General features: G+C 41.6%; 1 protein-coding gene across 1 annotated transcript in view; it reads right to left on the minus strand.

The window, feature by feature from the left end:
• The window catches only part of PIK3R1 (phosphoinositide-3-kinase regulatory subunit 1), a 72,636-nt gene extending 50,901 nt beyond the window's left edge, over window positions 1-21,735 (minus strand). Inside the window, 3 exon segments of the mRNA XM_067568702.1 lie at window positions 15,857-15,994; window positions 15,997-16,589; window positions 21,608-21,735. Of these exon segments, the coding sequence (XP_067424803.1) occupies window positions 15,857-15,994; window positions 15,997-16,210 (352 nt within the window). The 5' untranslated portion in view covers window positions 16,211-16,589; window positions 21,608-21,735.
• Window positions 21,736-22,392: the final 657 nt, after the last annotated feature.

Genomic DNA, 22,392 nt, shown 5'->3' on the forward strand with positions numbered 1-22,392 from the left:
CACACATGTATGTACTCGCACGTAATCTGTCAGTTGCCTTTACAGCCTAACAGCAATTCCTGTAATTTGGGTTTGTTATAAGAACATACGTCCATACACCCTTGGTTTTCAAAAGTGGAAACACTGTAGTTCTCCATGAGTCCTGCACCCACAACGCCCCTTCTCCCCCACGCCACAGACATTTTCATTTGCACTCACCCTTTCTTTACATGCCAAAGATCCAGCAAGACATGTGATGTCAAAGGAACGACAACCAGGAGGATTGTGCAAACAACTTCAGAGACAGAATATGTATACAGTACTTCCCTGCACCTTTGTCTGTAGGGATCAGGTGTCACCAGCCCCACTCACTCACCCAGCTGCCAGAAGCGGGGGAGTCATCCCCAAGCAAGGTGATCTCCCCTGCAGTCTTTGATGAGGGTTTCTGCTCTGCTGGGCCAGGACAACTGACCAGCCTCCCCCCCACACCTTGTGCCTCCAGGGTCCGGTGGTGTCCCATGGCTGTGAGGGAGCCCTCAGCACATCCTGCTACACTGGGCTGCAGAGGGCTCAGTGCATGGCCACAGGCCCGGTGACCTCCTGTCCTTGCAGGCACAAAGTGCAAGGAAGGTTGTAGTCCTGGCAGGGCAGAGTAGAGACTCCTAGCATTCCTAGGTGGTGAGTGAGAGAGGGTCTGTGACAGCACGGCTGAAAAGAGCTCACTGCACTGACACTGGAGCTATTGAGCACTGGGGTGAGCTCCCCCATGGCCAGGACTCGTTGTCCTCCTAACAGTCCTGGCCAGGAGTTTTTGCTCTGCCCTGCAAGGACTGCAGCCTTTCCCCCCAGCACTCGCACCTTGGCCCGCAGGGATCAGGTGTCTCTCGCCCTGAGGCAGCACAGGGAGCCCTCTGCAGCTCCACTGTGACAGACTCGCTCACTCAACTCTTGCGACAGCAGGGCTGCAGAAGGCTCCCTGAGGCACTGCAGGGGTGGGGACAACTGTTACCAAAGGCTATTTCCACCCCACCTCTCCATCGATTTCAGTGTCAGCTGAAATTGACATTTACCAACAACTATCAATTAAAACTGAACCCTGCCAAACGTAATCACAATGCATACAAGCAACGGGATTAAATTAAGATTGCACAGGCAACTTTAGTTCCGGCATGTCTTAACTTTGCAATCTTAATCTTCTTTTAAGCACAGTTTTCAGTGTGTAATATATTCTATGTACACCAAAATTGTAAAACTGCATGTTTACTCTAATGCAGTAATTTGTTATTGCTACAGAGTATTACATTTAAAAACTGTGGCTATTTCATTTCCTCACTTAGAAGAAACCATAGTTACTGCCCTACTTGTTACTCAACTGTCAATGAACCGTAAGAAACCAAGTGTGCTTGCCAGATAATCTAGCCTCATGGATCTCTCTTGTTGACATTAGTTAGCAAAGATGCTGGAATACAAAGAGACAGCAATTTGGCTAAACAGATTCTATGTATAAAGTGCCATTTTGTAAGCACCAACTGGAAGTAAGAACTTAAATTTGTGGCCCATAATTGGTGTCAATTGTACCACTACTCTAGCAAGTCTTTATTTGTAAAAGACACATGCCTGGTGAAAAAGGTAAACCAACTCCATTACATGCGTATCAGAAAGAGGAGACACAGGTGACTAAGGGTACATCTACACTGCAAATAAAAACCCTCAGCTGGCCCGTGTCAGTTGACTTGGGCTTGTGGGGCTTGAGCTAAGGCGCTGCTTCACTTCAGTGTAGACCTTAGGGCTCAGGCTGGAGCCTGGGCTCTAGGATCCTGCAAGGTGGGAGGGTCCCTAAATTCAGGCTGCAGCCCAAGCCTGAACATCTACACTACCATTAAACAGCCTCTTAGCCCAAGTCTGCTGGCACAAGCCAGCTGGGGGTGTCTAACTGCAGTGCAGAAATACCCAAAGAGAGAAACACTAGTTCAACTGGCAGTTATGGGCTTGATACAAGCAATATTGGGTGAAGTTCTGTGTCATGCAGGAGGCCAGACTAAATGATCATAATAGTCCCTTCTGGTTTTAAAGTGTCTGAAAAGACAAAGAATAATTGTTTTCCTTTAAATTTTTTACATAGGGTGTATAATACACCAATTTGGGGTACTGTAAATCTGGTGGCAGAGCTGGCATAATTATGTCATTTGTGGTCCTAATCCTACAGCACTTCTTAGGCAAAATGTCCATTGACCAAATTAAGGACTGCAGGATGAGACCCAATGCTGCTAATCCTTGCCTATAAATCTGATCCTATTCCCAGTGAAGTCAAAGGGGGTTTTGCCAGTGGCATAGGCAGGAGTAGGAACAGGGCCTGCTATATCTTATATACTATTCCTTTAAACAAGCAAACAACTCCACGCCCAACTCTCATGTGAAACATTTACAAGCATTCTAGTACTCAAAAGAACTTTTCATTGCATCTGATAGGATTTTGAATACAACCTTTTATTTCTCCATTTATAAGAGAACTGCTCACCTCTTTTTAACAAGCATAGGCATGTTCCATCTGAGCGTTTAGACATACATTGTTTACCATTGTAGTTGACTGACTAGATATTTAGATCAGTAAGATAGGAATCTTCTTTGCTTTCCATTATTTGGTTGGTGTGCTCTTACCAGGTCGTAATAAAACCCTAGATATTTGTCTTGGAGGAAACATCTGGAGAAAAACCATACCAGCCTGTAACTGTCTTCCCCTTTTCACTAAGCTATAAATGCTTGTCAAAGTTCCCTATCTTTAATCATCATTGAGATACTAATTTCTTTTTTGCTCTGAGTTTTAAAATAAGTTTGAAAAACATCTGGGATTTGCAAATCTGATTGTTAGATTTACATAGTCCAGGACAATAATTAATATTATATACAACAGATGGGTGCAAAATGTTCCTTAGCTCTGCAGAGCAACAGAATTCAACATTCAGCCAATAATCAGCTCAAAAGAAGCTAGACATCTTAATAGCATTTATCACAGAACATTTTAACCCAGTGATTTACTATACCAAAAAGAAAGTGTCCTGGTAAGAATAAGATTATGAAAATGTAACAGTTTAAATTTGGGACTGCAAACTACACAGATTAAACAGTGCTGGGGTTAGTAGATGTCAGCCCTAAATTTGAATTCAAGAGGAAGTTAGAAACACATAAAAGCAGTAGGGAATGCAGGCTAATCCTTCAACTAATGGTAATAAATTATAAATACAGCAGAGCAAAAAGAATTTCAACACAACCCCCAGTGCCCTTGAGGACCCCTTACTAAATGAACAGAGGTTCTTTATTTCCAGATATTTGATACAAAGCAAGCTCTTGCTACTTACCATTGTGTAACTGAATATGTGTTCCTCAACACTTTCTCTTACTAACGGGCCAGAAAGTGAAGACCACAAAGAGAATTTAAGTTTCAGAACAGGCTTACGCTGGAAAAAACCCTCGCTAAGTCTTGCTTTTCCTAAGAAAATTGCTTATGTAGGCTAATGACTAACTATGTTATTCTGGCTTTAGAAAAATTGACTAGATTTGGATTGGCAGGAACATAGTTTAAATTGAATACAAACCATTGTACAGAATGCACTCCAAAAAACTACCCAAAATAACTTGCCTCAAAAATGTCAAGAGATGACATTTTCTGAAGTTTCTCTCAGGGGAAAAAGTACATTGCAAATAAGTAAAATAAACATGAAATGAAAAAGGAAGGGCCAGATCTTGCCTGTACTACAGTGAGAGGCACAGTGGGGCTGGAATGCAACCAGATCTGGCTAGCTAAGAATTCCACCAGTGTGGTGGAACTCCCAAGTGCTACAATGTCAGCATAGCTGAACCTTGCATCACCCCCCTCCCCCCAATATCTGGCTTGTGTAGGAGGCTTGCTGGGGCACGGAGAGGACATGGCTGCAGCACAGTGCACTCTGTCCCTCCCCAGCTACTTTACAGCCCTTGGAGATCAGTGCCAGCTGGTGTGGGTTGGAGAAGCCGGTACAGCTAGCACCAACCAGCTCAGAGAATCAGGGAGCCATAATGTGCTCCCCGGAAGCCCTTTACAGGCAGAAAGCACTCTGGGCCTAACTCTATAAATAATGCAGACATATTTGCTCCTCCACTTAACACCATCAGATAGCAACAGAAATGAAAACCTAGCAATGGAGCATTGAGTACACTATGAACAGTGCTGTGAAGGTGGAAAAGTCTGCAAGAATCTTTCACTTCTTATTTTAGAGTTGTAAAGGTTTTTTGGGGTGTTGTAATGTGATGCAACCTTAACTGTCACTACATGTTGTTTTTCTTTGTTAATTTACTAATATTTTTATACAGGTCTGGTGGACCTCCAAGGAACAGCTCCCTACCATCTGGGTATAGAGCTCTGTGTTCACCGGCCTCACCGAAAACCTGGTGGCAGAAGATATCAGAGAGGCTGTGACATGCTGCAGTAAATTCTGTGCATCTAACACGTTTTATCCCTGTTTACACTACTGAAACTAAGTGCATCAAGAGCAGCCCTCCATATTTAGCACCAATGGCATGGGTGGTATAGTTTGAGTGCTTTATGCTTCTGTCCTCCTCTATGAGCCATATTCTCTGGCTGAGCTATAAATCCTATAATGCACCACCTTCTCCCCTCATGGTAAGGCCTATCTCACAGAAGTGCTTGGTGGGGCTGCATCATGGCAGATGTAATCTGGCCAGAAAAGATGGCCCACAGAGGAAAAAAGGTGCATAAAGCACCAAAATTACAAGCTCCATCAGGAATTGCACACCGTTTTCAACTGAAATATTTTGGTTTGCAGTCACACAGATTTTTGATAAATTTTCCACTGATAGCAAAAACTTTCCATAACTTTTTTAAAGTAAAAAATCCAATTTCATGTCAACACACATTTTTGATAGAAAACTTTTAACCATCCCAAGTCATCATTCTGTGGCCCGTCAAACTTCTGAATCCTGGATGCGGCCAGGAGCAGCTGCAGCAAAAGAGTGCATACCTACCTTACACCAGCAGCTCTAACCACTGCAGGAAAGTTCCCATCTCTGCCCCTATGAAGCATACCTCTCTTCATACCAATGTGAGGGCCACCATCAGAGATTGAAACAGGGAGCCCCTCAACTAAAAGGATATGTTGTGCAGAAGAGCCAGGCTCTCACATTCAGGAGCTGCCACAGTCTTATATTCTCTGTGGATTGATGGGCACAAAAAAGGATGCATAACACAATGATAGAGGATTGCACAAGTAGAATGTTTGACAAATTACTGAAATGTGAAACATTTTTGTGATTCACACCATAGAAACTAATCTGTCAACTATGTACAAAATACGTTTTAGAGAGGTTCTCTCACTGCGTGAATCACATGCTGTCATATCATCCCCCACCATAGGTCAGCAGTAGCTTTTGAACACCCTCAGTTCACCATTCTCTAGTTTACTACTTGAGCTACAGCATTCATTGCCAGCCACTGGAGCTGGACTTCACACACACTCTCCTGACAGCTTACACATTTACCAGTCAGCAGTAGAATACTGGTGATCAGGAATCCTAGATTCTACCATTTTCTGGGAGAGGACTGTGGTTAAAGATAGGATACCCCAAAATTGGTATAATCACACTGAAAGGTACTATGGTGCAGTGAAGAAGATTAAGGTGGGTCACATTAGATACCTTCCTGGGTTCTATTCCTGACTGCATGAAATGACTTAGCAAAAGCTCTTTGATAACATTTTAAAAATGGAAATGGAGATTCAGCAGCTCTTCCCTAGCACTTTCCAGCATTGGAATTCATGGTCTTAATCAACAGCCAGGGAAGTGGCGTGCATAGAATTATAGACAGCAGCTAGAAGAGATGAGATCTGAACTCCTTTCCTAGCACATAGAACTTTCTAGATGATTTTAAACTCTTATTATACTCACTATCTGTTCATTTTCCATCAAGCTTCCAGTCATTCAAATTTGCACTCAAAGTTTACATTCTATGTCTTGGTTTTGGCCATTTCAGTTAAAAATAAATAAATAAATAAAAGGTTGAAATCTCCACTTAAGGTTGCATTTCAGTTTTACTATTCAAGACTTAAATACTTATATCAACCCTACGCTCCTACTTATATTAAACATTTATTACCATCATAAGTACTAACTTCTGATACCATCCAATTGTAAATGATTTTGTAATAAGAGTCAAACTGTGAAACTGCAGATTAACATATGGGTGTTATTACTCTGGACTGCACTGTGGAATCCAACAGATTAGTTGTGACAAAGGGAATTTGAGTTAGTACAAGCAGTTGCACTTCCTATCAATTCATCACAAGACTTCAGGTGATGTTCAGTTATAGACATATCAACCTTACTTGACTATACCAAATAAAGTAAAAAAAGTAGTTTAAGTTTGAAAACCACAACAATGATACAGGAAGGCAAACTTAATACATACATACAAACAAAGTTATGGTAAAAAAAAGCATTTTGTAAGTTAGGACACTGTTTTAATTGCATAAAGAACTAACAGAAATCAGCCTTAACGAACAGTGGGATATTAATTTCAATTACATTGCTAAATAAAACCTAAGATTACATGTTTTCTTCCCTTCTGTCTCAAAATAATGCAATTAAGTTCTCAAGTTTAGGGTGATTTCAATATAATGACCAAAGTAATGCAAGAACTCATAAGGCCCCTCACTATTCTTAAGTAATTATCATGCAATTGTCCTTCTCATTCCTAGCTATTAAAATAATGTAATTCTTCAGATTTCAGTCTTCAGGCTGATTTCATGGTAGTTTATCATGGAAACCAGCTTAGGAGAAAAATATACATGTGATAGATTTGATGGCCAGCTGTATGGCTAACATCTGTGTTTTTTCACACAAGAAAATGTAGATGTGTAATTGGCACCATACAGCTATTTAAGTGGGTATGGTCATTTTCTGATGGTACTGAATTATTCTTTCTTGGCAAGTACTCAACAGCTGTAAGACACCATGTGTTGCTGAAACTCAAAATTTTAATTTTCTCATGTACGAATTCAAATGAGAAGCATTTACTAGTCTAGTGTCTGTTTCAGATACCCATGAGTTACAGATGCTAGAACAGATTAAGGTGATGCTAATTAAGATGAAGAGGCCACTTGGGATTTGCCAAATTTTAAATCCGTTGTGCGTATGTGTGCGCGTCAGATCAATGTATTAAGAGTCGCAAATGGGTATTACAAAAGGCTGAAAAGGTCACTTACAGATTAGTCAAAATAGTAGTTTTGTATTTTTAAAAACTCAACTACAATTAGCTAAATAATACCACAGATTTGACTAAAACAGCAATATTATAACTGCAAAACCAAACTAACAGGTAAGCATTCCTTACAGCATAAAACAGGTAATTTCTTTGTTAATTTGGTTTTTGCAATACTAGCATGTTTACTTCCCTCTACCAGCCAGTGGGGACAGGCAACAATCATGCCCAATCAACCTTCCCAATTTTTACTGTTTAGCATACAATTTAAGCTAAAAATTTACAAATACATCACTATATGTTCTGCAATGCAAGAAATTCAACATGAAAATTACCCAGTTCAGGATAAAATAATATCTGATCACTGAACAATTACCAGTTGCATTAGCACACACGAACATAACAAAATTATAGCTTACTAGATTTAAGGAGTCATTTCACTTGTTTGGGATAAAACAAGAACATTGTTAGGTTTTTTTTCCTTACAAGTCTACTAAGAACACAATTTCTACATTCCTTAAGAGAAAAATTACCTAAGCTGCTTTTGCAAAGTGAAGAATGATTACTCTTTGAGCTAACTAAACATGGCACTTGAAGACAATGTCCTTTGACAACTATCTGTTCAGTATTTCCCATTAATTGCAAGAATGGGTCACTGCCAAACTAGCTAGAGCTTCCTTAGTGCTAAACATTTGTCTTTATGGTTTTTATTACACGACAGAGCTCAAGGCATGTGAAAAAGATAGCAATTATTCAACAATGCCCACAAAGACAGTCATTAAAAAGAAAAATCTGCCCTGACTTACACCCAATGCAACAGATTGCACAGAGCATAAGCCAGGGCAGAATTTGGAACAAGAGGTAATTTATATCATGTAGGCCAAATGCCTTGGTCCTATGGAGTAAAGACTCACAAAAATGCCTATACGTTTGGAAAAACTGACAACTGTCCCAGTATGTTTTTTTAAAAAAGCATATTTTCATAGTAGGAAACACATTTTTGGGGAACAAATGAACAAGATTCACAAGAGCATTTCAGACTTGGGGGGAGGGCGGCACGGGGGGGAAAACACACACACATACATACACACACCCTCTGAAGATCCTTTTTTCTGAGACCAGATGTCAACAATACAATATTAAAAGTGGTTCTTCAAAAGAAGTTGAATTTTGGGGCTTATAGTGTTTAATCTTTACCATAATAGTCAAATGTTTGCCCTTGTAGTTGTCAGATCCTTGCTGCAAAACAACACTAGCCTTTCTAACGTGCAGATGATAAGGACAAAAAACAAAACAACACACACACACCTAAGAGAAGCCTCCCACAATTTTCAGAGTAGAACTGTACTTCAAAACATAGTTATTCTGTATACTCAGTTTGCATATTTTGTACATCTTGTTTTTAGCAATTCCATCTAAAATCAATAGCCCAGCAAGTCTCTCTCACAACAGATGTACCAGTTGCATATAAAGCTCTCCCCTTAATCATTTTATAGGGCAAGAAGATTTTTCCACATTGCCTCTTCCTCTGATAAAAAAACAAGAAGATCTAAAAAGTTCATTGTTATGAAGTTTCACGGGCCCGAATAATGCAATAGTTCAGAAACTAGGCACTTGGCAACACTACTTTCATCAACTATTAAATGCAGTTTTAGAAGATGTTAAACTACAACTAATGAAATCTAAGTGTGTGTTTATAGCTAAAAGCCACGGTCAAAGTGACACCTTCCTATCCAAAGCAAGCCATTTCCTGCTGGTTTGTTTTTTAACTACTGGTAGCACTGTCGAGTCACTACAGCTATGAAAAAATAAGCCATGTTCTGTTCTGCCACAGCTAGGTGTAGACTGCAGAATCTTCATTCCTGCTAATGAGGTAACAGGTAGTAAACTTGATTTTCAGATACACTGGCTGATCTGGCAGTTAGAAAAATGTTTAGATTTGTAAACTGAGCAAACCTGAATAATGAAGTCACTGATGCAACACCACACTGTCATTTTGCTGTTATGTTTCTGGATAACGCAACACTGTAAGTCAAACATTTCAAGAATAAAGTTCACAACTCTAAGGTTGTTAGGTCCAGTATTACAGCACCAACAGCCATCCTGACAACCTCCTAGAAGTCTTCATCTAATTGGCAAATACATTCACTGAATGTGATAAAGACTCTTCCCCTCTCCTGGTAATTTCCTTTTTTTTTCCACCTGCATGAGTTGGTAGGGAACATAATCTATTTCCTCCACATGTTGGAGGTGAGGATGGACTCTCATCTTCACAGACAGTATGTTTGTGTAAGGGGGGAAGGAAGGCAAGAACGAGCCCTTGGCATCCCCTTCTCTCCCCACACCACTGGGTTCATCTGCTCTCTCTTCCCTCCTCTACCGGCAGAAAGCGCTGATGTAGTGTTCCCCTCAGTTTTGCAGTGCAGCAAAACAAGTGGAGCACAAAATCAACATTATTTCTGAGCAGAGGAATCTTAGAACTATGAAGTCTCACAGTTCGTACAAAATCAGTGCATTCAGCGTCAAGATCTGTATAGATGAGCTTGCAGGCCATCCGATTGTCAGCACTGCTCTAGGAAGTGATGCTCTAATCATACTTCTCAAATGTCCCTTATTTTGAAGGACATCACTCATTTTAGTCCCAAAGTTACCTATGTTCCACACAAAACGTCTCCCTCATTGCTACTGCTAAACATATTTTACATCAGAAAGAAATAATTGCACTGAGGTTAATTACACTAAAGGAATGAATCCTACAGCATTTTAATTTTCAAGCATGGATAAGGCTTTTAGTCTCCCTCCGTTTGGGTCTTGATCACACACTGCATCCCACAATTGGTCATCAGCAGGTTGAGCAGTATGGGAAAAAGGAGTCCCAACACTTTGTACCATTTGCCATTGTGAAGAGGTGTGCAACCCACATGAGCCCTGAAGTGGTTAATGTGGGCCTGACAGGCCAGTTATGGTATCTGGCTGCACCTGGAGGGAGAGTCAGATTTAACTGAACATGAAGCCCAGCTGGGGAGGAGCAGGTTGGTTAGCATAAAGCCAGGATGTTGAGAGCAGAAGGCATCTGCAAGGAGGGAGTCTGCAATCACTCTCTGAGACCACAGGGGAGGGGAGGGGAGGAGAAAACCTAGGAGAATAAGCCCTGGAAGGAGGGTCAACCCCAGAGAAATTATGGGGAAAGAATGCCTGAGAGGGCTGAGTAGGAAGAAGCCCACAGAAACAGCAGCAAGGAGAACACTGAGCAGATCTTGTCTGCTTGTTACTGGTTTCCAGCCCAGGGACCCTGTGTAGAAGGCAGCCTGGGCTCCCCTACCAGTCCCTGGGAAGTGGCAGAGGATTGCTGGAGATGCCAACCAGGCAGCTGGTCCACAGGCATTTTGTTACTCTGGGAGGACTATATAGTGACTTGGCCAGAAGGCTGAGTCATGAACAGGGAGCACCCTGAGATGAGAAGAAGAAAGAAAGATGGGTCAGAGTATGAGTAACCAGTGGAAGGGAGCACCACACCAGGCAGGAGATGATCCCCAGTGGAAGGCACAAGGAGGTACCTACCGCCTGTTATGGGTGAACCCCATCACAGCCATCACCTGTTTGACTTACTGATTTGTTTCTTTATAACAGGATGGAGAAACGAGGGTTTAAAAATCTACGCTGAATTTCCCTGACAACAATGAATGGCCTCTACTCACAATTATTAATGCTGTGCATACCCTTTGAGTAAGTTCATTGATAACAGATGTGATAGTTTTAAATTGTACAGGAAGTAACCAAGTTTTTAGATTAATAAAAGTGAAACAAATTGCTAATATAAAATTCTGGTTTGATGGCCCAGCTCATTCTGCAAACTGAATTTTAAAAATTTGAAGACACGTTAGCATATAAAATTCAATCTGAAAACATTTCTGTACATTAATGAAATGTCACACTCCAGATTCTCTGTAAGATCCACTTTCAGCAACCTGATTCCGACAGGCATAAGTTACATTTTATGAAGACAACATTTGGTCAGATGAGAGCAGAGCCAAAATTCCAGGGAGTCTTACAGGGCTTGTTACTAGCTTGTTAATTTTGATTTAGATAAGGATTTGCAGGATGGCGGAAGGGAATCACTCACCTCACTGTAAAACACGAACCTATTGTGTCCATTAAAGTCTTAGGGATGGATTCTCCAACCCACTAAGACTGTTTTGCAGTGTGTGAACTTCAAGTGGCTACAGAGAGGCTAAGAGAGAATTTCCCCATGTGCTGGGGAACACTCCTCTGGTGGAAGTGGCTCTGCTCTCTACAGTGCCAGCATCCCCATGCCCCTTTTGTCTCCATACACCAGGTGTATGTCAGAGTGAGGAACTCTGTACCAGTGGCATAAAGTAAGGCTTGCTGTGGGCAGCATAGCACTGACTGGCATTGAATCAGTGCTCTGTAGCTGCTCTCTCCCATCCAACCATGATCAACCCAGATGCAGTAGAAAAATCAACCCCATGCAGACCACATGTGTTGTGAATTCAGAGAAATGGGGAGGAGGAAAGATAAGCAAAATGCAAAGTCCTAAAATTGCATGTAACTAACCAGAATTCTGGCCTTCTACATTCTCCTATATGGGACAGTGTCTGATCAAATTGTGCCCAAAAAACTTATACTTTAAGTTTAGTAAAAACTGCTTTTATACAATTTAAAACCAACAAATATTTCCAATAGTTTATCATTCTGAACATTAATAAAGATTTCTATGTAGAATTAATAAACAAAGACTTTAATACTGAAAACACTTTTGGATAAAATTACTCATATGAGTAGTCCCATTAAACTTAACAGGACAACTAACGTGCAGTTATTCATCTGGACCAAACACTGTAGCTCTGGTCCAGTGCATGGAAACCTGACAGTGAAGTGGACTAGAAAGGGACTAGCATGAGAAAAATGCAAAAAACAACAAAAAATATACAACATAGATAGTAAAACATTATTAAAATTCTCTCAACTTTAGACACTGACAGATTCAAATTAATTTTAAGGAACTGGTACGGTATAGATACATTAAAAATCACATTTGTCTTTCTAATAAGCTCACAAACTGCTAATGTTATTGTGTGTATATATACACACACATTTGACTCAAATTACAGAACAATTAAAAAGTGCACAAAACAGACTGTTACAGTGAAGAATTCAATTCAATTCCCCCACTAGTCTGTCTCTTGGATTTACAGCAGTTTCAAATTGTTAAGCAATGAAAATATAAACTTAACCAAATACAGTCAAGCAAGTTTCTCAGTAAGCATTAATATATTCAAAATGAATTTTAGGGGTGTGCAGAGCAATACTTTATCATCCTGGGAAGAATCTTGTTGGCCTTCTGCCATGTTAGTATTGTCTACAAGCCAAACTAACTATTCCATTCCCTGCAGCAATTTTTAAACCAGAACTAGCCATCTGAAAGTCAAATGCATTTTTAATCACTCTTATTTTTGTCTCTTATGTAACTGGACTGTGTTTCCCCTTTCACCTACAGGTCTCATTCCAGTGACACCTTCTGGACCCTTCTTTGGCCAAATGCCTCTTGTATTACATGTGTTTATATTTAACATTAGTTTCTATTCCCTCCTTTCAGTTTGATTTCCCTCTTCCCCCCACACCCAACACCGTCTGTCTCCAGTATTTGATGCACTTATTCTGTACCTTGAATGAAACACACCATACAAACTTTTTTAAAAATTTGAAAAAAGTAAAGGTTGAAAAGGTGTCTGATTTTTGTTAATTTCTCTCAAGTGAACATACAAGCTTTTAAAAATAAATGAACTCTTCACAATGTCACTTGGAATTCAAAGTTTTGTGTTTCCCTCACAACTGTGCTGAGAACTTCATTCACTGAGCTTTAGGTGCTAATTATGTAGTCAACTGCTACAAGATACCTACAAGATACATATAGACCCCTGAATTCAAACAAGCCTTGGTGAAGTAAAGGATTTTTACCAGGAAGTTACAAGACTGGGACTGCAAAAACGATTTTTAAAAGTTTCTGCATACTCCCTCTGGCTGTTGACCAATCTCCTTTCAAATTATTAAATTCTCTGTTAAGTCTCACGTGTTTTGCAGTTCTAAATCACCACAGCTCCAAGATAATCAAAGAAAATGCTAATTTTGCATGTGAATAATATTCTGGATCGAGGCAATACATTGCAAGCTAAGGGAGATTCTGCCACTGGAACTCTGGGCACTGTCCACTCAAAAGGGAGATACTCATTTTAGTCTGAGATTTTTACCAGCACAGTGCACTCATATACAACAAGCCAACAATGGGCTTTAAAGCTACAGCAGAATTTCCCTGAACGGCTGGAGCCATAACTTTCAAAAGTGCCCACGAGCACATTCCATAAGGGGTTCCAAAGCACTAAATTAGCCGTGTGACTTCTCTGAACAGTTTGACAATCACTATTCAGCTCTGAGGGTAGCTTTCTAAAATGCCCTAAATGAAATGTGGATGCAAGAGGAGCTCAGGCAAGTTACCATGCACCACCTAATATTCTGACTCAGCAATCACTGCCTATTAGTCTGGCTGCCTCAGACTAAAATGACATCTGAGAAGCACCATGCTCTCCTAAGGCAATAAATATATTCCACTCCTAACCCACTGCCTGCTACCTAGCTGTATTCAGAGTGTTCATTTCTTGTTTTTACTTCCCACCTAAGTGCAGTTTAGAGGTGCTTGGAGCCTTAGCTCAAGCCAAAGTCCAGGAGGCCCAAAAATAGGATTCTTAAACTAGGGCAGGGGAACACCTGGGAGACTCAATCCTGAGGCATGCTCAAAACACATCTATTGCCCATTATCTGCCAATCCCTGCATCAGGAAGGTCGGAGGCAGACTGCAAATAGGCACAGGGCCAGCAAAGCACATGCAGAACAGGCAGCGAGAGCACAGGGCAGCATAAGAGAGGTTTCGAGCATGACTAGGAGATAACCTAGCAGCCAGAACCATCTATCTAAGAGGCTGACCTGCCTTAGGTGTCTAACTCCAGGAGAAGATTCACAGCCGATATCCTGAGTGGAGAGAGGTGCCCCAGGTTAGCCACCGAGATGCCTCAGTCCCTCTTCCGACCATTTCACTCCTGAGTAGCTACAGCAGGTTCCTGCTCAGTTGGCCAACTTCTGAAAATCCCTTCCTAGGCACCTGAACTCTCTTCATTTATTGTACAGGAAACTGGGCGCCTAGTCTGGGGCAGGCCACCTAGGGATCAGGTGTTACAATAAGTGTTACAATGAATGGAGCAAAGCATAAGCACTTTTAAAGACATAGGACTAGGTGCTATTGAAAACCCCACTAGGCAACTAAATACTTTTAAAGAGTGATTTAAGCATGTAGGGCCAGATTTTAAAAATGGGATATAGATGCTTTTAAAAATTTTACCCAGGGTCTAAGTCCCTATGACCAAAACACTAAGAGTTACAAGTAATTCATAAATATTTGAGGAAGAGTTACTATGGAGAATAGGTCAAGTGAGTTCTTTATTAAGCCTACACACATTTTAAGTGTGTTTTAGAAATTTCCATTTAGTTATGTACTATTTTCTGTATTCCCTTTCCTGTCATTGTAGATTACCAAAGCAGCCACATATAAATAATCTCATAATCGCTTCCATCCCACTCCATCCAATTAACTGATATCACAATGCTGAGTGACATTTTACTACCACTTCCATGGTAGCACAATGCGATGTCACTGTATATGATGATCGTGCCACCTTACGAAATAGGGTGATTTAAACAAAAATGCTACTACATGAGTTTAAGTACTGATAGAAAAAAATAGAAAGAGTTACAGAACAACTACTTAATTTAAGCGATTTTTCTTAGCATTTCTGCACCTGAAATAGGGACTAATGCAAAAAAAGTCCTTTAATTTAAATATCAAAATATTTAAAATGCTGGGCTTGACTGGTTTCTTTTGGTTTAAGGCTAATATTTACAAGTCCAAATTTTAGTAGGAAGCTTACACAAATCGCCTGGAGACAAATATTCACTTAAAGTTTTCAACGAAAACGCATTCCAGTGTCAGCCACAGGCCAAATCCTATCTTCATTCTGACCACCACTGTGTTGCAGAGAGGGTGTAAGTTAAGGCAGAATTTTTGCTTAAATGCAGGAAATTCTTTTTCCTTTCTACAGAAGTAAACTAGTGACTTTCTGGATGGAAAACACAGTAAAAGAACTGGAGTTTCTTCTATGATCATTCTATTATTTATTTTTATAAATATCTGATCTTACTGTAAGAGAAAATGTTTAATGTTAGATATAACCCCAGGTGAAAATATTTTTCTCTTTTTAAAACATTAACAAAAGAAATTGCAATGGAAATATAATATTTGCAGAGAATCTCTACTAATGAATTTGATGCACCAAAAATGGAAAAAGTTTTAAAAAGCTGATGGAAGTTAAGGACAAACATCAATATCTGCTGAGTCTCCATATGAAATCTTCATAGGATTTATATAAGTTGCTGACTAGAGTACATTTGCCAGGTTGTTATATACATAAATTTATATTTAAATGAAAACTGTGGTAGAGAGAGAAATCTGGTAAGAGTAAAAGTTGTAAGAAAAAAGATTATTGAAATAACAGCACTAACCTTGCTGCTCACTGTCTGCTTCAACTTTTGTAGAACTTGGTGCTACAGGAAGGGGTCGTGGGGGACGAGGCTTCGGAGTCGGGGGAGAAATTTTTCTTCTTCCAATATACTCTACGTATGTTCCTGGAAAATCCCCCTCTCCCCTGTGGTTTCATTACAGCCGTTCAACCAACCAATTTCCTCAGGCTTCGCTTCTTCCCCTTCACTAAATCCAAGTGCTACTAAGGTACCTTTATTCACAGTTAATATATCTCCTAAGTGCAAGTCAATGTCTTCTTCTCGCTCCTTTTTGTAGTCATATAATGCTCTGTACTGGTATCCTTCTGCACTCATCTTGGCAAATATTTCAAACATTCAATGTAATTAAACAATAACAAAACTCAGGTTGTCCAGATTAATCTTTTTGTACAAACAGATTAAAAAATGTACTAAATGAGATAGTTCAAATGTCAATAGCAATTAATAAAGAACACAATCCTCCAAAGATTCAAAAAGCACCAGGATCTGGCATTATGTTGCTGATGTTTTACTTATGTATTTATTTATTTTGAATCAGAAGAATATGTTCCACTTCTTCTAAGTCTAGATCAATATTCTTCCAATTCATTCCTTTTCTGACTTTCCTGGGACCAAGAATTCAAGTTTAGCTGTTACACCTTCTTCTGATGTACTTGCCATAGAACATCCGTGTGTTTTAAGTCTTTTGTTGTTTAACTCTGCACACATACTTTACCTACAAAAAGAAAACAAAATTGATGAAGACTTCATTAAACTTAAAGTTGCAAGACTTCAGCTATGTTGCATTTAAGCTATATGCAAGACACTTCTCAAACCGTGGGACAGGTCATACATTCCCATGGAAAGCCCAAAAGAGGGTGAACTTCACACCAAAACCATGGCCCTTTACACCTGTTAATTTTCCAAGGTCTCATCTGGTCAGAAGAGACCAATTTAAATCCCTCAGTCAAGTAGGAGGTATGCCCCTATGAATCTCCATGTCTCAAGACACATGGGCATACGCTATGGATATTGCGGTATCTGCAGAGGGCTAGCTTCTCCACACTTCTTCCCTCAGTACACTGACTAACCTGGCAGTAAGACTCATCTAATACCTTCCTGCTAGCCCATGTCCCCAACCTTTCTTAACAGGGGATTTACCAGGACAGAATGGGAACCCACTGGAATCAGTGATGACATGGTCAGAATTCATTTCCAGCCTGCGGTTTTAACAGAGAATGAGGATATGCATAACTGTTTTCCTGTACCCACACAGACCTTCATACATGCTTGCACAGAGGAGCTTACTTGCTGTTTGAGAAAAAGTGGAGATGGCAGGGGGTGATGAATGATGATACTTTGACTAAGCTTCCTTCCCTCCAAACAGATTTTTTTGCCCATTTTCCTTTTAGCCCATTTTCCTTTATTTTCACATTATGACAGAAGTGATCCTGACCTCTCTCTTTAGATGCAATTTTCCTTAAATTATGCATTGTGTTTTTGCTTAGATTCGGATCTTCTCCCCCCACCCCCAATTTTTTAATATTTGTTTTTCTAGTGGTAAAGTATATTATTCAGTAACCGAAAATGAGACACCCAAACCACCTAAGAAGGAGCAGTTGAACAGGGTTGAGGGTGGATGCTTAAATTACTTACAGCGAGAGACTATAGGTCTGAAAGTTCAATCAAGTCTGACTAGAAAGCAATGGGTAAAAACACTGTTGAAAAATAACCTCTAAATATACTATACAGTAACAAAGATATACAGAACAATGGAATCCTTTTAAACTTTAGTATTTCAACTGTTATTCTTTTGCATCTACTTACATTCAATCATAATTTGAACTGCGGTGTTGGGATGCCAAAGAGTACAAACTATTCAATGTCACATTTAAAAACTTCTAAACTGCAGCAGAACAAAAGTCTTAAGAGGGTTATGTAATATGAGTAAGTAATAATTTTACTGTGTATTGAAGTGCTGTGCAAATGTAAGAAATGTTTATAAACTACTTTAATGTAGTAGAAAAAAATCAAGACTAAATAGTCCTAGACTTGAAAGAACAATGTGAGAACAAAGGGTCTGATTCACTGGTATGTTAGAACAATTTTGCACTGCTCAGGTAGCTGCCCTAAACCCAGTTTAACTGGACACTGCTGGATTCTTGCTGCATAGTAAAAGCCTCGCGGCCAGAGTTGCTGCTATATCACCATCCAGCACAGCTACTGAAGGAGGGGGACATAAAATCCTTGCTCCTGGCTAATTTCTGGCTGCTATAATGGCACCTGGAGACTAGTACACCATTGCAGTTGGACCAAGTAGTTATTGGATCCACACACAGCTAGTGACATAGAGATTGCGGAAAGTACGCTGAAATAGAGGTGGTTGTCTGTCAGGAATAATGGTTACCACAAGGATAGACCACAACCTGTTAGTTTAGGGTGGGGTGGGAAAATGTCAGTTTTGGGTGGGGTAGGAGCCATTTTGTTCCTCCACCAAAGTTCCTCACATAAAGCCCAGTCACTCTGTTTTTGTACATTGATGGGCAAATGTGGCTTTAAAGGATTTTGTGGAAGTTTAAAAGACAGCAATAGATGAGAATCTGAGATATTACTTCTACTGTATGGCAATGCTCTCTTTAGACAAAGCAACAGTGTCATCAGTTCTTTATTGTGTCCTGTTAAGGTGTTACATAAATAGACTATTTTTATTCCAAATGGACTTATATGGCCCCTATCTTCAGACATCTGAGTTACAAATAAATAGTTAAGAGACTATCTTAAGTACTGATCAGCTAAAAGAGCTTAAGAGAAGGGGGAAAAAGACATACCATACGTAAGAAACATTGCTTTATTTTGAGAGGAAATATGAATGAATAGCCAGGTGGTAGATGTAGTGGAGTCAAGTGGAATAGGGTTGAAAAAGGATTGTAAACATACCAGATGTTAATTTGTTCTATTTGCGGTTTAAGGGCTTGATCCTGAGGAGATATGAGTGCTTATAACCCTTATCAATCCCTAAGTCACTCTATGACATGCCTTGCGCTGTGCTAACACTTATTTAAAATTCAACAGTAGATTGCTAGAGATTCCTACACATCCTCCTCCACTCAGATTTTTAAGTCCCGCCCCATATCCAAAAAATTATATTCTGGCACGCGCATCACTGGTACCAAAGCATTTCCTCCCACGCCAGCATTCCTCTGTTGACTAACTAAGAATGAAAATATATCTGCCTTCCACCCCCATGAATAAATATTGCTTTCAGTCTTTGCCAGGCTGGAGGGAGACTTGCTTCAATCTGCTCATGCTCACATATATCCACAAAATACTTCTGTATCATCAGGGTAACAAAAATTCCCCGTTTCTCCCTCCCCCCAAATAGTCTACACACAAGATGCAACTGTTCCTATCATACATGCATTCATCTGACATTTTTTTCCAAAAATTCCCTTAATCTGGGGAAAAGAAAATTCCTAGAAAAATCTGCCTAGCATATTAACTTTCCTTCTTTAGTTATCACGTGCATGAACTTTGTCAGCAGAAGAACAGATCAACAAATTTTGAAATGCAGGGCAATGCACTGAAAGAACTGAAATAGAAGTTTAACAATGTATAATTGCTTGACTAACTTCTCCCCACTAGGTGTCTACAAGTGCAATTCAAATTTTAGTTATCTCTACAATACAGTGTGATGCTACCATTCTCTAAATAGAAATAAGCAAGATAAGTAGCTTGTTTGGATGTTATTTTGCTAAGGAAAGGAAAGTCAGTATAATAAATCAATGAAGTATCATAAAATATATTGTGTATGATTTATCACACCATTTATAATACCTTATCCATAGATGAAGCAGTTCAAGCATCCGTGGTTTCCTGCACTGAATTAATTCAAATATTTCTACACAGACAAACTACACTGATCAATCCCAGATACCAGCAAGGAATGTCATTCTGAAACTTAAGCAGGCATACCATAAAATATTATATACACACTGACTGCAGGGCCATACTGGAGATAAATGACAGTATCTTCATTTTTTCCCTATTTTACCAACTTATATTGCAACTGGACATAAGTGTCTTTCCATCCTATTAAGAGGAAAGAAGGAAATCCCCTGGAATCCTACACTGACAGGCAGCTAAGAGCTTACCCATAGATTAAAATCACTTTTGCAAGGAAATCAGTTTTCCTATCAGTCACATGGCCAGAATTCTTTCCCCACAGTTTGCCCCAGAATCCTACACCTAACAGTTGTCAGCACAACACACTGCCAAATCCCTGCCTCCAAGCAATAGAGTGGCTGTATTTGCAACAAAGCAAACTTTTTCCCCTCCCACTTATGGACCAGAATCCTTGAACCATTAGCTTGTTTCTACAAAACCAGCCAGGAAAGTGACAATACACTTAACAAAAGCTATTTTTCCTTCAACTACCATTATTAAGACCCATAAAGCAATGCAGTTGCTCAAAGTAGTATAAAATATTCCCAAACTACTAAATGTCTTCAATTAAAAAATAGTTTGTTATAGAAATCTGTATACAAACTTGCTGAACTGAGAACACTGGTTATATTACCAAGGATATCTGAGAGGAGCTTTTTCTTTTTCTTTTTTTTAAATTATTTTTTTAAATACACTGGGGAAGTTTTTAGAGATGACAGGGAAAGAAAGGCAAGAGAGAGCATGGTCCTTTCCATAAAAGTCTCCAACATAAGGGCAAAATTTATTTTTTAAAAGTTTCTAAACACAGTCCATAAGAAAGCAGGAATAAATGCATTATGTACATGTATATCAGAGGCCTAAGGAGAATAAACAAATGGGGCAGTTTTTCATGTGAAGTTGTAGGGATTCCTCATACTGGCCACAAATAAGAGCTAGAATACTGACATTTAAGTCTAAAGTTGCAGTGCTATGAAAGCTTTTATTCAGCATATAAAAAAATCTACCATCTTGCTGTACTCATGCAACACATACTGTATAATTGAGCTAGGAAGTGCCATCCACTCTTTGGCATGGGTGCTGGAACTAGGAGCGCTGCCTGCACCCCCTGGCTTGAAGTGGTTTTCCTCAAATGAGGAGCTTACGTTTTGGTTCAATGGTCTCCGGGCACCCCCACTATAAAAACTGTTCCAGCAGCTCTGCTCTTTGGTTTGCTAAGTCAGACAACGCCATTATTAAAATCAACAACGCGTTTGGGGGGCATGATGCCTGCTCCGGTTCCAGACAAGAAGGTAATAAGCTCTGAAGTTTACACACCGGCGACTTCAAAGTTGGGAGCTTCCTGCGATCTCCCCCCCTCCGGTCACGAGCCCCGGTGCAGGTCGCGGCAGGAGCTAAGAGGAGGGCAGGCAACAGCACAAGACACCGCACACACAAAGGGGACAGTGACTGCTGGCTGCACAGGGCAAAGCAGGAGCGCTCTCTCTCGCCACCTCGGCCCCGGGCACGACTTACTAAGGGCTAAGCTAGGTCTAACACCGTTAGCAGCCCCGGCCCGAGTCCTTGCCCAGCGCCCCCCGGCTCTCCCGCTGCAGCGGGTGGCTGCCTGCAGCAGAGTCCGGGGCAAGCGCGTCCTGCCCCTGCCTGCCTGCCACCACCGCGCTGGGCTCACCCCCTGCCCCGCTCCGAGCGCGCCCTGCTGCGGGAGGCCCCGGCTGGGCAGGAAGGAGCCCAGCACTGCAGCCCCAGGTCGCTCGGACCGCCCTTTCCCGGGGCTGCGCCTGGCAGACGGGGCCGGGCGCGCACAGCCCTTACCGTCCGCAGCGGCTCCGCGCCGTCCCTCGCTCGCTCCCCGCGGCTGGGAGCTCGCTCCAGTCCAGCCCCTGCACCCGCCGCCACCCCGTCCAGTCCCGCTCGGCTCCTGCAGCTCCACAGCTCTCCACCCCAGCAGCGCCCCTCCGCTCGGTGCCCCCTCCCGGCCCGGCGTGCGCCCCGCCTTCCCGCGCCCGACCAACCCGCTCTGCCTGCGAGGGCCGGGCACCGCCTACCCGGCCGCGCTGTCATTCAGCGGGGTTGGACTGGGCAGCCCTTGCGCTGGCCGACCGCGGTTCTGCCTGCTGGGCAGCTGACGGCTTCGGCCCGGGTCCTGCTGCTGCCGCCGCCGCCGCCGCGCTTGCCAACCCCTGGGGCCGCTCTCCCCGGCTGCGCTCAGCTGCACAGAGACCCCAAGCTGCTGCCCGGAGGGGGCGGAAATTGGGGGCCTCTGTTGCCTCCTTCCCAGGGGGTGAGCAGACGGAACTCAAGGCCAGGAGCTGCCACTTGGTTACCCCGGGGCCCTTTGGCTTTGGCTGGCCGTAAGGACAAAACAAGTTCCGATCCTGGGGGCTGGTGGGGCAGCCTGGTTGTAAGTGTGTCTGCCAGGGCCGCACCCCAGTGTGCGCGGCGCTGTACACACAGCTGCTGCCGCGGTCCCCAGGGCGCGCCCTGGCAGTGTTAATCCCACTTGGCGCAGCAAAGAGCAACAACGCACAGGGAGAGGAGGAGGAAGGGTAAAGGAGCACGAAGCTTGGGACAGTGAGAGATCACGGTCCCCTTGCCAC

The sequence above is a fragment of the Emydura macquarii genome, unplaced genomic scaffold, assembly GCF_026122565.2.
Source record: "Emydura macquarii macquarii isolate MOO-44397 ecotype Brisbane River unplaced genomic scaffold, CSIRO-AGI_Emac_v2 contig_2897, whole genome shotgun sequence".
NCBI classification, from domain to species: domain Eukaryota; kingdom Metazoa; phylum Chordata; order Testudines; family Chelidae; genus Emydura; species Emydura macquarii.